Here is a 15,898-nt window from a genome sequence, read left to right on the forward strand (position 1 = left end):
TATATTTGAGATGGACAGTCTTCAAACCTCTCAAAGACCTTCAGAACATGGCATTTAAAATAGTTTAGGGTTTTTTTTGACAATGAGAAATGTCTGCTCCTGGCAGCACCAATTATGTCTGAGAGGAAGATGGGCATCGAAGAAACTTGTTATGGAGTTTGCTTTCAACATGGCAAGTTTAGCCATTTGGGCAAGAAACAGCTCTTGCCTAGACTGACTGTTGCTGGACATGCAGGACCCACAGGAAAGTGACTACTGAACTCAGTCTTACAGGGTTCCTGCTTCATGAAGAGTCTACGAGACTTTCTGCAGGACAAAGAAAAATGACTGACAGACTGCCAATGCAGATGGACAGTTTGAAATTTCCTGCTTTGCTGAGAAGTGTTCCAGACACATTGTGGCCTATGGGCTGAAGATGGATGCCCCAACGTTACAGAGGAACTTCGGGTGACTGTCCAGGCAGTAAGATACCTCTGTCAATCCTAGTGTTTATATATTATCCTTCTGTGGTCTTTGATAGAGTTGAAGACAGATAGCTATAATTATAGTTTTCCTTAGTTATGATAAAAGATAAGCTACATATAGAACTTTGGACTCACAAGGATGGGATGGATGATATTTTCTTTAAATCTTGCTAAAATATTGTAACTATGTTCTTATTTGATAACTGTTCTGTTATATACAATTTGACTGTGTTTCTTTTTGTTTAAACAGAAAAGAGGAGATGTTGGGAAAGTCCTGTTATTTGCCTGTGCATTTGTCAATAAAGTACTGTCTGGCCAATAGGGAATCTAGATAGGAGGGACTAGGAGTCCAGGAGGACTCTGGGTAGGAGAAACACGAGAGGGTCGAGATGTAACCGCCATTGGGGTAGGAAGCTCGGAAACCTCTCCGGTAAGAGACATACTTAGATTAACAATTATGGGGTAAATACTTAAGTCAGAGCTAGCCAGTAAGAAAAAAGCAAGGCCAACAGCTTCATAATTAATATAGCCTCCTGTGTGTTTATTTGGGACTCATGCGGATCTAGAACCAGGCTGGCGCGGCAGAGCCCAGGCGACTGGCGGGGGATAAACCAAAGCGGCTAGCAAAAGAAAAAGCTTCTCTTAACAACTGACCATCTCCATATGCGATGTAAACACTCATGAAAGAGTAAAATACAGGGATTTCATTGAAAGTGGAAATCAACCAGAGACAAGTCAAAACAATTACAACCCCAAAGATCTCTGCACATAGCAATTTGAGGTACAATCATAATCCATGTTGTCAAGTGGGAGCAGTGGCAGGCATTCGGTAGAAAAACCACCATTCCATTGTTAATAAAATGTTTCTAAGCTAGGTTTTCCAAATGTATAATGGGGAGGCTGAGACACAGGAACTCCCAGATGTGCTCAGCAGCAGCTGCCGTGTGACCTGGATCACCCTCATCATAGCTAAGGATGGATATGAGTCAGTCATATTTTTCCCATGAGACTTCATTGATGTGCGGCCCTTTTCTATTTTCTAACAATAGTTCTACCTGCCCTCTGGGATTCTGTCAATTTCAAAATTTGTGCTGTCACATTCTGTTCTCCTCAGCCTGAGGACAGCCCTGTATGTAGATAATGCTATGTTTTGTAAGTAGCATACACTCCAGGATATTTGATTCTACAGGGGCCAACAGTAGAATTTTGCATTTACTTGCTACAAACTATACTTCATTTGGTTTTGGCAAATTCAGTGTAGGAAAGGCAAATGGTGTAAAGATAACTAACCACAATATTTTAACTAGCTGGATCTGTTACCCCATCTGTATAACATAGGCAGGTCCCTTGTCTAGAGACACCAGAGTTTGCAAGGGATCTTACTCAATTATCAAATGGCTAAGTGTGCCTCTAGCTAATGAAAGCTGGTCATGGACAAGAGTGAGCTTGAAGATTCAGATGAAATGAGCAAAAACTAAGTCATTTCAATAACCATTCATTGCAGCCACAAAGTACAGAGAGCCCTGTGTAGTGCTGGCCCCATGGTCATAGGTCACATGTAAAGGAGTCTCCCTCAACTTCTTTCTCCATCTCCTTCCACACAACCATCAAGAACTCTGAGTCCAGCCATCGAAACCTATTTCGGTACATTCCTTATTTGTATTCTCTCCCCCAACATGGCCGGTTAGTCCCAATAATTTATCTAGATTCCTAAAATCAATCACCAGTGTCCCTGTAACTCAAGTCCAACCTGACTTTGATCAACCCATACACTATAGTCAAAATGATCTTGTTTTTAACTTTGTCGCATCACATTGAGGATTTCAGCTGGCCTCGACTGGGCCCATGAGTCTGTAAGCCTATAGTGATCTCTCTCTCTCTCTCTCTCTCTCTCTCTCTCTCTCTCTCTATCTCTCTCTCTCTCTCTCTCTCTCTCTCTCTCTCTCACTCTCCCCTGTTTCTGGAATTCCCACACAGCCTTCTCTTCAATAACCACCATGTCCTGATTCTTTTTCTAATAAGAAAACTCCCCATTACTCCTTAAGACTCTGTGAGTGGCACCTTCTCCAGAACACTTCACCGTATCACGTCTTGTCAGATTTCAAAACGTTCTGGATTTCAGAGCACTTCAAATTTCAGATCTGTGAACTAGGAATATTCTACCTGTATGATATAAATCAAGAGCTTGACATTTATTGGCTTAGCCTGATGCTCAGTGTTAACACACCTGCAAGTGTCTGACACCATGGTGAGCTGGCTGCATGTACTCTTACTTTTAATCTCCTTAGATACCCCGGAGAAATTATTTTATTTTGATATACAGGGAAAGCAGAACTCAATGAGTTTAAGATCACACAAAAATTTGTGAGGAAAGGATTTGCTTTCTAAAACTCATAGCCTTTCTACTGAGTGGTACAAATTCATTACTATGGACAAATTTCAAAGGAGCAAAGGTTGTTTGTACTCAGTATAAAACATCATGAAAGGTGAAAGTTAGAAGTTACCGATAGACCAAACTCTGGATGAAGGACTAAAGAAAGTGAATTCAGAAAGTAGGACAGAGAATCATCCAATCTGGAGTAAGCTGATCACAGGTGGGGACAGTCCTGCTGAAACAGAAGTTAGAGCTATGCTTGGAGACATGGGATCTCGATTTCTCATGATACCACTATGAGGAAAACAGCCAAAACTGCAAGAGAGCAGAAATCACACAAATACGGAATTGGCTTTCATCTTTGTATCTGAAGGGTAGCAAATAAAATGTAATCTGGTAGCTCATGCTACCTAAAACCAGCTAATTCTGATTTTAATAAAGGCATATATTTTTTATCTGTATTAGTTAAATATTCAAGTGTCCTCTTTCATGTTGTATTAACGTAAGGTCACAAAAATGAGTAATGGACTTCACAAATCTTTATATAAATAACTATTCCTATAGACTCTTCCACTTGAAATGTGTATCATTAAAGTAATTGCATCTATCAATCTTTTAAATCTCTTAAGTCACACTCTTCAGACATCTTGAGTTTAACCAAATACATGAACTGCTTAGCATGTTCATTTTAGGCACTGTGATCATCAAAACGTAAGCTCCCAAGACCACACTCAAAAGCACCCTGAGAGCTTCCTCATGTTTTCACTCATCAGGATTGTTTTGAATGGCTCTTATAACTAATCTCATCCAAATGACAGCCATAAATCAAACCAAGGAACTGATTGGGTGGAAACATCAGTAATCCATTAGAAGATTCCACAATAAACACAGCAGAGACTATAAGTGATCATCTGTCTACACATCAGAGAAGTCCCAAACATTCTTTCAGATGACTTAGGTCCTTTAGACATGGGTTTCTCTTAAAGTAACTCATACAGTAAATTCTATGTGAAATGTAGCCCTAATGCTATGTATAAAGGAAAAACCCCTATGATAAAATTAGTGGGGATAGCAGACTAATTAGTGAAAACTCCATAATGTTTCATATTTTAAACGGGATCTTTTTAACCTTCCACTTTACACAGTTAAATATTTCACATTGTTCAATAGAGATGCCTAGGCCCTGATAAAATGAATACATATTTTGTTTGTAACACTATTTTCAGTCAATTATTAGCAATGGGTACAATAAAATATAAACTTTAGCTTTGAAATTTTTATTATTTTGAGTTTAGAAAATTCCTCATAGAGACTATCTCTATATATTTATTTTGCCAGTATCAGAATTACCACAGATTACAGTAGACTAGTAGAATGCTTCACCATTTTGTGGACCATTAGCTACTTCATAACAAAATGTTGATCTTAAAGGCACTCTAGGCGGAGAGCAAAGAATGCTATCACTACTCCTCTAAGATTTTGAAAGCATCCTGAGTACCAGGCTTCTTCACTGAAGATACTGAAACACTGGACAGAAAAGACATCATAAATGCTCTCCGCTTAGAAGTAAAGGACCTGAGACCCAAGTGCACTCAGACTTCAATGCACATGTTACGATTTGAGGGCTGAAAAATGATTTAAAAGTTTAAAACCTAATAGATTTAGTTCAAAGGAGATAAAAGAACAAAATAATAAAGACAAAATCAGCAATTACTGAGATGAAAGAGAACATTACAAAAGAAGTTTCTTTGCAGCAGGGCACAACGGGGGTCGAGCCCACGGGAACCTGGAATGAACGAGACAAGAGACAAGAGGAGGTGACAGCAAGACAACATGACCATTCAAGCTGCTTTAACGAGAATACTGTACAGGCTTAAATAGGGGAATGTGGCATTGGCCATGGGGCAGAGGTTGTTAAACCGGAGAGGCTGAGAAGTGGGGCTGTTAGGAGGGGGAGCGTTTGATATGTGATGGGCAGGAGATCTCACCAGGGAGTGTAGGTGTTAACTAAGCTTTGTTAAGCCATGGGTTAGCTCTATGGCACCAGGCCATCTGTGGGAAGGTGGCTGAGTTTTGGAAAGTGCCTTGGGGTGAGAAACAGATTTACAGTGACCTGGTCCTCAACAGAGTAGAACAAGACTACAAGCTGGGCATGGTGGTGCACGTCTTTAATACATGCCCTGGGAGGCAAGATCTTTCTGAGTGTCAGGTCAGCCTGATCTACATAGCCAGTCCCAGGGCAGCCAGACCCTGTCTCAAAAACAAACAAAACAACAACAACAAAATTAGGAATAAAAATGGGGCCATTATTTACCTTCTACTCCTGGGATTACATCCATATGGTTAGTACACATCATCCTTTTTGTCTATCTTTATGTGTGGGCATGTCCACAACTGCGTGGGTGCACGTGTTTGTGCATGTGCTGGCTGAGGCTGATGTTGGCAGTCTTCCTTGGTTTTTCTCCACCTTGTTCATTGAGTCAGGGTCTCTCAACTGAGCCTGGAATTTACCAACATGGCCAGTTTGCTACAGCCAGCTTGCTCTGGGCAGGCCTCTCTTGTCTCTGCCTTTCAAGGGCTGGAATTATGGGTAGGCTATCATATCTATTTGTGCGGTGGCTGGAGACCCCAACTCTGCTTCTCATGCTTGTGAGCCATCTCCCCAACCCATACTATCCTTTTACATGGGTTTGTGCATGTGTGGTTTGTGCATGTGTGGTTTGTGCATGTGTGGGGGTGTGTGTATGCAAGTGTAAAAGTGTCTGTGTGCTGATACATATTCATGCTTTTACATTTTTAATCATGTACTTGTCTATTTAGTGAGACAGCAGCTCTCACTGACTTGGTGCTTGCTTGTAAACTAGGGCGGCTGGCCAGGAAGTCCCAGTCACCTGCCACTATCTCCAAGTGATGGAAAAGCACACACCACTCTCCCCAGTGCTCTCAGGGACTCTAGTGACTGGGCGCAAGTCCTGGCTCTCATGCGGCGAACGCTTTACTAAGCTGCCTTCCCGGCCCTGTCACTGCATTTCCTTTGTGACTACTTACTACCAATTTTTGTATCAAGGTCTTTTTTGAAACCCCTAAATCATAGAAAACACCAAACCTTAAAGTCTCCTTTCATTACACAGGTTTGCTGGTGGAAAATAGTGCTGCTCTAAAAATGTCTGTACTTTTCCTTTATATTTAAAGAGTATTTTTCCTTAATGTGCTATTCAAACTGTAATGCAAAGTAACCATTTTATTGAATTGTTTCATATTTATTACTCACAAGAAGTCAACAGTCATCTTTATCACTGTTCCCCTATATGCAATGTGTCTTTTCAATTTCAGAGGCCTTAAATGTTTTGCTTGGTTTTCAGACATCTGATTATGATGTGGCTTTCCTTTTCTGTTTATCATACCGGAGATGCATTGGGCTATTGGTGATTTCATGTTATTACATCAAATTCAGGAACTTTCCTACTGTTATCTCATCAAATAATCTTTCTGTCCTACCTGTCTCCCCACCTTTGAGACTCTAGGTGCTGATAGATGACACTGCCTTTTCTCAGGGTTGTCATTCTGGATTGAGAATTCCTAATTACTGTCTTGTTTTGCTCAGTTCCATTTTAAAATACTTGAAAATATTTATGGCAGCTATTTTATAATCACTTCATGCTAATCCCATCAGCTTAAGGATACATTTATTAATTTTCTTGCTTCTTTCTGTGTTCAGTAATTGCCTGCTGAAGGAATAATCTTTTCAAGGCATTCCTTGCTGTCTCCCAAATACCCATCTTCTGTGTTTCTAAAGTTATCTTGCTTGAGAAAGAAGCTCCAAAATAATAAAAATGATGAGCTAGGTCATTTCCTTTGTCCCCCCTTTCCTCTGGTTGAGTTGGGGTCACTACACAGAGCAGGCTTCTCTCCAACCTCCGTCCTTCTGCCTCAGCCATCCCAGGACCAGATTACAGGTGTGAGCCACCTCCACCAGTAGCAAGCTTGTATTCTCCATGGCTTCTTGTTAACCTTTGCAGGACCAGTCCGGAGTAGCTTTCAAAAAGGATGAATGAACCATCCTTCTGCAGCATACACTGCATAGGCTACTGTCCACACCACAGCACCCACTGGAGGCTCATGACCACACCACAGCACCCACTGCAGGCTCAAGACCACACCACAGCATCCACTGCAGGCTCAGGGGACAACTGCTCAGCTCAGACTTCTCAGGGCTGCTCTGTTCCCAGGGCTTGTGAGTCTGTCCAGGTCTACTGCTCTCCCTGTGCTAGGGCTAGACAGATATAAATCCAAGCTGAATCTCTGCTTTTATCTCTTTGGTCCTTTCCTCTCTGTGCTTTGACCTGCTGACTGTCCGTATTCTAAACACTTCTTTCAGAAATTCATAACTAGTTAGCAAAAAAAGAACTCAAACCAGAAATTCACTCTTTTAATGCATTAGTTCAGTGTTCTTTCTCTGATAAAGCATTTGTTACTGTGAATCTACTGGGACCAAAACAACAACAATCTATACCAATTTTAAACTGTTCAATACTCGGTATATGTCTTGTGCCCTGCAGTAGTTAGCTCCTAGTAGATCTGCTGCCTGTATTTGATTTCTAAAATGAAAACCAGTCCAGAGCTAAAGCTTCAAATGACTCACATTGAGAAGTTTCATTTGCTTAAAAGTAATCTCTGAACCAGCACTCCAACCACACACAAGGTGATTACCCACACCGTATCTTAAGAAAGGCAAGAGGTACTAAGCCCCCTCCACAGTCTAAGCTCCCTGTACTCTGTATCTCACATGGGGCCACAGAGTGTTTTGTTCCTCCCTGTCCACTAGCTCAGCTTCTAGAGAAGAGCAGAGGCTTGGCCTCTACAAATGTTCCTTCTGACTCCAGTGCCTTGATATTGATGATATTGGTTTCATTTTTCTAGACACAAAGTATCTATTAATTCGTATTTATCAGATATTAGTCTGATGGGGGATGTCCCCCTGCATGCTGTGAAAATATGTTTCTCTTATTGGTTGATGAATAAATGCTGACTGGCAGGTGGCCAGGCAGGAAGTATAGGTGAGGCTACCAAACTAGGAGAAATCTAGGAAGGGAAAAAGCAGGAATCAGTCCCGAGGAGAGATGCATGTAGCCACTGGGAAGGTAGGATGCCTGGGCATCCTCCAGTAAGCCAAGACCATATGGAGATACATAGATTAATAGAAATGGGCTAATAATTAAGAGCTAGCCAATAAGAAGCCTGAGCCATTGCCCAAACAGTTTTTAATTAATATAAACCTCTGTGTATTTATTTGGGATGGAAGGGCAGCAGGACTAGGTGGAACAGAAATCTCAGTCTTAGTTACTTTAAAATAAATTTTGCAAGGTTTTATTACCATTTGAAAAGGATTTATCTTAGGTGCATATATCTGCCTGAGTATGTGTACGTATGTGCAGAGGCCAGAAGAGGGTGCCAAGCCCTCTAGAATTGGAGCTAGAGGTGACTGAGTCACCACATGGTTGCTGGGAACAGAACCCGGGTCCTCTGCAAGAGCAGCCAGTGCTCTTACCCCTGAGCCCCATTTTTCCCTTTACCCCTTTTAAGGAAAGGGGAGCTATGAGCAGGAAGAATGGCAAGGAAGTTGGTTTATAAAGCAGACTATTAAGAAAGTATATTTAATTCACATAGGAGAGAGATGAATAATCAGAGCTTAGGGCTTGTGCCCGATTCTCCTACCTGTGCAGTTGGATGTATTCGCGGGGTCTGTTGAGCAGGTGAAGAAACCGGTCCATGATCTTGTTTTTTCCTACACCCTGCAATTACACAAACAGCTTTAAGCAGAAAGCAGCTTTGGTTTCGAAGGGAGTTTCTGCCAACCTGCTTCCCCACAGTTCTATTACATTAGTTTGTTGTTAGTGAAAACCAAACCAGCAAACACAGATGGCACACCTTCGATGCCACAGGCCCCAGAGGGATCTGACCCCTGAGCATGGCCCCCGCGCTGTTCTTAGGAGAGGAAGTCCAGATGACAGCGTCTACCTCCTGGCCTTTGTCTATAGTTTCACAGCTGAGGCTGGCATTACTATAGAACACTGGCGATGTCAGGTTACAGAATGGCATCAAGTATATATAAAAACAATCGCTTTTCTTTGGTTCCTCAGAGATAAGTTTTTCAGTTATAGAAAGACAAACAGAACAATGGACTTTTTCCTTTTATCACATTTTTTCCAAGTACGTTAAAACTCTTGGGCTCTAAAATTGGGAATATAATTTTAATCCGACTGTATGTGCTCTTCTTAGACATGCCCCCATTTCCTTCTCCACTTCTCTTCCCGAGGTGCTGGGCCATGCTGCCATGTTATTTCCCTAACGGAAAGTTTTCACTGAGTGGTCCAACACAACTGAAAGAGGGCAAACCTAACCACTAGGATGTGATGTGTGTGAAGAGCAACAGTTACAGAGCTGACTTCAATATCATGGAAACAAAACTGCATTAATTTCTTACGCTTTCTCGGGCTCTGTTAAGTGTTTTCAAGTGTCATTTCATTTATTAACCACACAGGTGTAGCACCATAAGTTAGGAAATAAGACTGTCTTAAACTCACAAGCCCAGAAATTAAGACTCAGAGAAGTTAAGCAATATGCCAACAATCCCAGTCAATGACTGGAGCCAGGACTCAGTTCTAGGTGTCTGACCCTGGCGCTTGTGTTTGTAGTTCCTGTGCGGTGGTTACGCTTTTCGGTATGAAATTTATTTAGGCGATCTGGGCCTCATGTCACCTCCTTATTCACTTCTGGAAGGCATCCCCAACACTCCCTAAGTTAGGTAGATCAGGAAATGTGTGCTGTCCAATAGGAAGAGCAAAGCCAAGAGTAAAGGAGGTATTATTGCTGGGACTTTTACTACACAGGCAGATGTCTTATGAGGAAAAGCATTCCACAAGCATCAAGAGCGGAAATTCACATTGGGGGTATGCCTTAAGTGTCAGGGGAGGCAGGCCCCTGCCTGCTTTTCTAGCATCTGTATTTGTAGAGCTCAGCACAGTGCTCATGTAAATAAGGCACCCAAATTAGTAGTTGTCAAATGAATGAATAAACACAGCAAACTTGGAAATAGAAGAGGTGAAAATCCTAGGAAAACATTAAGCAGTGACCAGGCTTAGAGGAATACTGATAAAGGGCCGGTAGGAAGTTACGGGCTGATAAAAGTGCGTACTTTATGAATGGTCCAATTCACCTGCTGAAGACTCAAAGGTACCAAAACTGAAAAAGCAGGACTGACAAACTCAGCAACATCAGAGTGACAGGGAGCTGCTTAGTATTTCCCTGGATTTCAACCTCCCCCATCCCCAATTTAAACTTTGCAGAGAAGCACAAGGAAGGACAATCACGTTTGCATATCTGCATGCCAATTATAACAGCCACGGAAGCTTTAAATGACATGCTGGAATAAACATACCATTTAAAATAGGTAAAATCAGATGACTAAAACGTCTCTTTTAAATTCGGTAATCACAGAGAAAAGCAAACATCACAGATACACTGTAAAGCCGGAGACAGCAAAGACCTCCGAAAGTGGTGAATCATGAGAAGCTATCAGTGGCCCCTCCTCCCCATCAGCCACTGCTCCAGAGCCTGCCCCCCCCCCCCCCCGCAGTGCTGGTGCTGCAGGGTAAGATGCTCGGCTGTTCCAGGGCAGCTCCTTGCTGTGTCCTTTAGCCTTGGGACCCCTAAACCTCCGACCTCCCTGTCTTCTTGTCCCACAGACTCTTGTGTGTCCTACCTGAGCAGTCCACACTTGTTTGCAAAGGGGCCCTGGAGACCCCTGTTCCTCCCAACTGAACTGCATGCTCAGGCTGCAGGCAGCAGACTCCCGCTCACACCTACACGTGACTTTCTTTTAATGCCCAGCATGACAGCACAGCTATGCATTCTACCACTCGATACGGAAGTTTAGAATATTTTTGATATGTGCTCCATTTCCCTTGACCTTATTCAAAATGCTACCAGGACCCTTGCAGTTTCAATGTATAAAAACATATTATTTTTTCCTTCTTCCCTTTCCTCCTTCCTTCTCATCTGATAATCAACTCCATGAGTACACAGGTTCACAGTACTGTGGTGGATGATGATGGTATGTATAATATAGGCCCTGGCCATGCTTCAGCATACAGTTTACTAGGAAAAACAAACAGGATGTAATATACATAATACTGGTAAATTATAATATGCTGTTTAAGCTTCTTAAAAGCAGATTGAGGGATGGGGCATGGTGGTGCACGTCTTTAGTCCCAGAACTAGCGAGGCAGACGCAGGGCGATCTCTGTAAGTTCAAGGCCAACCTTGTCCACATAACTAGTTCTAGGACAAATAGCCAAGGCTACTAAGAGAGACCTTGTCTCAAAATTCAAATACAACAAAACAAATGCATCTAAAAAGCAGGCTGAGCAAAGAGGCCCTCTTTTGACTCCTTCAAAACTCTTGTCTTGGGATAGCTGGCCTCCTCACTCTTAACAAGAGAAAAGCACAATAGCCTCACAGTAAAAGCACCATGTCCCTGAGAAGAGCTAGGTGAACCATTCCCCAAAGGGCTGCTGTCGTTTATCCCATGTACAAAATGCCTATGTGGAAAAGGGGCGGCCCAAGCTCGTTTGTGGAGAGACTGCTCTGCTCTGCCTGGAACTTCAATGCTGCACCCCAGCGTGACTGATTCAGGGCTTCTGTTTGTGGTCAGTTTCTGCTGGGTGACTGTAAATGCCCAGGTTTGATGTCACTGTGCTGATATTCATTCCAAGAAACCTTGCCAAAGGAGAGACTTTCTCAATGAAGGCTTCCAGCTGGTTACCTCAATGGGACTTCTCTAGGCAGCTTTTGGAGGAGCCCCAGAATCTGATGTTCCTGTTTGCCCTATTAATTGGGCTGCTCCGGTTGTTTCCGCTGGAGGTTGTGAGCCTCTGATTTGGTAACGGTTTTGCTATCTGCTGCTTTTCTCCGCTACTTGATCTTTATTCTTTACTTGTGCTTGCTCTATGCTTATAACTCACTCAAAACTCAAAGCACAGCTTTCACAAGTCATTTCCTAGACAGTAGAGAACACACGGGAAATGTAAATGTGGCTATACGAGGCATTTAAGATGCTTTAAGATATACGCAAAGGTTTGGGAAGGCCCATCATGGGTGAGATTTGATTTAAAATACCATGGAATTAGGAGGTACTGGAAGGAGGAAGCAGGGGGTGTCTTAGTAGAGTGAGAGCAGTGTGGCGGGAGACTTGTGGGTGCAGTAGCCCAGTGAGGTCTGCAAGAAGATACAGCAGGAAGGAGCTGTAAGGCACAGGCTGTCTGGGGGGTGGGCTCTAACTGTGGAGCAGCCTTGGCAGACAAGAGTTTGCATTGTTTCCAAGAGCAGTTGCTGAGGCTGGGGAAAGACGGGATCAGATTTTCAGTTCTGGAAAGCCAGTCCACAGGAGCGGCAGAGAGAAAGAAGTGACAGCAAGTGGAAACAGTTTGGAAACTCCTTACAGAACTCAAGCATATGCCCATGAGTTTAAGCCAAGGGGCAGAGAGAAGTCAAGAGATTTAGGAGACAGCTAGGGAACTAACATCACAACGTGGTGGAGGGTAGATGAACAAATCAGCCTTTGCTTGGGTGGAGGGTGGTAAGGCCAGGCCGTTGGCTGAGAAAGAAATGGGGGAGGAGATGCGGGTTCGCTGGATAAGGGAGGGAAGTTTACAAAGGCAGTTTAATTTTGGACATGTTTGTTTTGAAGTGCCTGTTTCCCACATCTGTTCCCTATCTCTGCTCTAGGGCGGCTGGAAAGGGTCCCACTTGCCTTCCCACTTCCACCCTTGCCACCCAGCCGCCCACCACTTGTTTGACTCCTTTTCTAAGGCAGAGATCTCACAGGTCGCTTCCTCCCTCACTCTGCGATGCTCTCGGTTCCTTCGAGGAAATGCTGAAAGAATACTCGAGGAAGGAATTTATGAAAATATCCTGAGCAAAATGCAACAATTACAGCTGTTTGTTCCTTCTAATCATAGCTCTTGCCCAAGACAGAACCCCCCCCCCGGGATTACTTTGATTGAATGAGTACATAAATAATGCCTAATTTTTTCCATTATAAAAATAGCATATATGCCCTTTTCTCGTGGGGAAATGTAGAAGGTAAGACACCACTCAATGTGCGATTGTTCAGATATTACCTGCTAATATTTTCATGTTACCCTGTGCATACGTATCTTTACTTACTAGCTATTATCCTATAGGTGCAATTTGTCTCTTCTAATAAAATTAACATGAAATAAACTCTTACAGAGACTGTATTTAGTGAGTGAGGCTCTTTAAGTAGGAGAAGGAATTGGGAAGCTCAGGAAACTTCTTCTTTTCTTTCCATCACTGCCCTGTTGAGTTCTTCGTGACAACGAGAATGAGGGACCCTCAGAGGGGCAGGAGTCAAGAGGCTTTGTACCTCCAGGGTTGCCAGTAACAGAGTTGAAATCCACAGGAAGGACTCCAACCAAAGGCAGGAAGTACACACACCTCCAGTAGTGCTCAGGGTTAGAACTTTAAGAACTCTGAGAAATTCCGGGTGGTGGGAACTCCTGAGGCGTGTGTGTGTGTGCGCGCGTGTGTGTGTGCGTGTGTGTGTGCGTGTGTGTGTGTGTGTGTGTGTGTGTGTGTGTGTGTGTGTGTAATCATGTCCTTGGGCAATTAAATCCTTTACCAAAGAAAGTATCTTCCTGGACACTCTCTCTATCACAGAGGGAAAGGAGAAAAAGAACAGGAGAAAAGGTCCAAGAAGAGTGGAATTCAGGCTGAGGGACACTCCTGCAGCAGTGGCTTTGGGTCTAGAATGTGAGGCAGCAATGTTGATGTGTGACAGGCCATGAAGTACATTCACAGTAGAGGCCAGCCCTGAAGCTCCTGCAGACACACTCCTGGCACTCCTGTCTCCAGAACAACTTACACTTCCAAGTTTATGCTCGTACCATTTCTTCTGGCCACAAGGCCCATCCAGTCTTGTCTGTCATTTTCCAGCCACCCACAGCTTTCCAGTGAGACACCTCTTCAGCCTGACCACTCAGCTGTTTTCTCTCCTTCAATCCTCAGCTCAATCACTCCTTTGTCTTCCTAGAACACTGCCATGCCTCAGAGTACCCCAGTATTATCAGGTGCCTCAGCAAGAGGGCAACCCTCTGGTTAAGATGTCTGCTGCTCATGACTCATGGGTAACCTTCAGGTGATAACCACACAATTGAAGAAGACGGCAGGGTCCAGAAAAGAAAAAGGAAGTCAGGGCCCGCCACCTGTTGTGGGTTCCTTCTGTTTCTCATGATGACATTTTGTGTGTAGTAGAGGGATTAACAGAATATGCTCAGACACAAATGCCCCTTCAGTGCAAAATGACTCATGTGCTCCCACCAGTCACTGACATGGAGGTAATAGTGTGCCTCTTTTGGAAGGAGGCAAGTTTGATTAAGTTCAAGGCAGTGAAAAGCTTGAGCACAAGAGATCTTGAAGACAAGTTCATTCTGGTGTACCATCTTGGGCTGTACTTTATATATATATATATTTTTTTGTGAATTCATTTCCCTATATGACTTACAGAGTCAGTCTGTCAAAAAAGACTCTCTTACTTTAAAAGTGGTTGAATGGAAACTCCATTTTTGCTTGGGGAGAGCTGACATGTCAAATGTCTTGTGTTTTCCTGTGCATTGTTTGTTTTTGCAGTTACAATTGCCTTTATCCCCTTTAGCAAAGTTTCTGTAGTTTTTATCTAATATTTCTTGTGAGTTTATCATCATTTTTCTTTTTTTTTTAATTTTATTTTCCAGTTTAAATTAAGATAAGAATCAAGGTTTCTTCACAAGTCAGTTCCAGGTCCCTCTCCCATTCCCTCCCTTCCTCCCGTGCCCTCCCCCCCCGTTATCCTCTCATTTCTCCAGGGAGGGTGAGGCCCTCCATGGGGGTGTCCATAGTGTGTCATTTCATATAGGGCAGGGCCTAGACCCTTTCCCAAGAGTTCTGGGTGAGAGTGCACCTCACATTGTTCTATTGGAGTCCAAAGTCCGTGTGTATACTTGGGATGGGTACTGATCTGCTGCCCAAGGCTCAATAGATTCCCTAGGCCTCTTCACTGACACCCAGATTCAGGGGGTCTTGATCAGTCCCATGCTGGCTTCCCAGGCTAATGCCTGGGATTCAAGAGTTAACCTTTGTCTGGTCAGCTGTTTCTGGGGGTTAAACCAGCCCAGTCTTAATCCCTTTGATCATCAGTCCTCCCTCTCTGTTACTGGCTTTCTTGAGTTCAGATCAGTACTTAACCAAGGGAGTCTGCCTCTTCTTCGATCAGCCACTGAATAAAGTTTCTGTTTCCCAGACTCTCTGGCCATAGGATTGTAGGCTGGCACTCCCCAGATCTATGTCTAAAATCCATATATGAGAGAGTACATGCCATGTTTCTCTTTTTGTGACTGGGTTACCTCACTCAGGATGGTTTCTTCTAGTGTCATCCATTTGCCTGCAAATCTCATGATTCCATTATTTTTTTCTGCTGAATAGTACTCCATTGTGTAGATGTACCACATTTTCTCTATCCACTCTTCAGGTGAGGGACATCTAGGTTGCTTCCACGTTCTGGCAATTACAAATAAAGCTGCTATGAACATAGTGGAACAGACATCTTTGTTGTATGAATGGGCATCTTTTGGATATATGCCTAAGAGTGGAGTTGCTGGGTCTTGTGGTAGGTTTATTCCCATTTTTCTGAGGAATCTCCACACTGATTTCCAAAGTGGCTGAACCAGTTGGCACTCCCACCAGCAATGGAGGAGTGTCCCCCTTTCACACATCCTCTCCAGCATAAATTGTCATTGGTGTTTTTGATTTTAGCCATTCTGACAGGGGTGAGATGGTATCTGAGAGTTGTTTTGATTTGCATTTCACGGATGGCTAAGGATGTTGAGCACTTTCTCAAGTGCCTCTCAGCCATTTTAGACTCCTCTATTGAAAACTCTCTATTTAGTTCTGCAGCCCACTTTTTAATAGGGTCCTTTGGTGTTTTGGAGACTTGCTTCTTGAG

General features: G+C 43.2%; 1 protein-coding gene across 2 annotated transcripts in view; it reads right to left on the reverse strand.

Moving 5' to 3' along the window:
• Nucleotides 1-15,898, reverse strand: part of Vwa8 (von Willebrand factor A domain containing 8) — a 347,144-nt gene that overhangs the window by 145,308 nt on the left and 185,938 nt on the right. For both annotated transcript variants that reach the window (XM_040756735.1, XM_040756796.1), the window contains exon 21: nucleotides 8,554-8,630. In XM_040756735.1, coding sequence (XP_040612669.1) covers nucleotides 8,554-8,630 — 77 coding nt within the window. The remainder of the gene's footprint in view (nucleotides 1-8,553; nucleotides 8,631-15,898) is intronic.

Source organism: Mesocricetus auratus, unplaced genomic scaffold (genome assembly GCF_017639785.1).
Source record: "Mesocricetus auratus isolate SY011 unplaced genomic scaffold, BCM_Maur_2.0 Super-Scaffold_2245, whole genome shotgun sequence".
NCBI classification, from domain to species: Eukaryota; Metazoa; Chordata; class Mammalia; order Rodentia; family Cricetidae; genus Mesocricetus; species Mesocricetus auratus.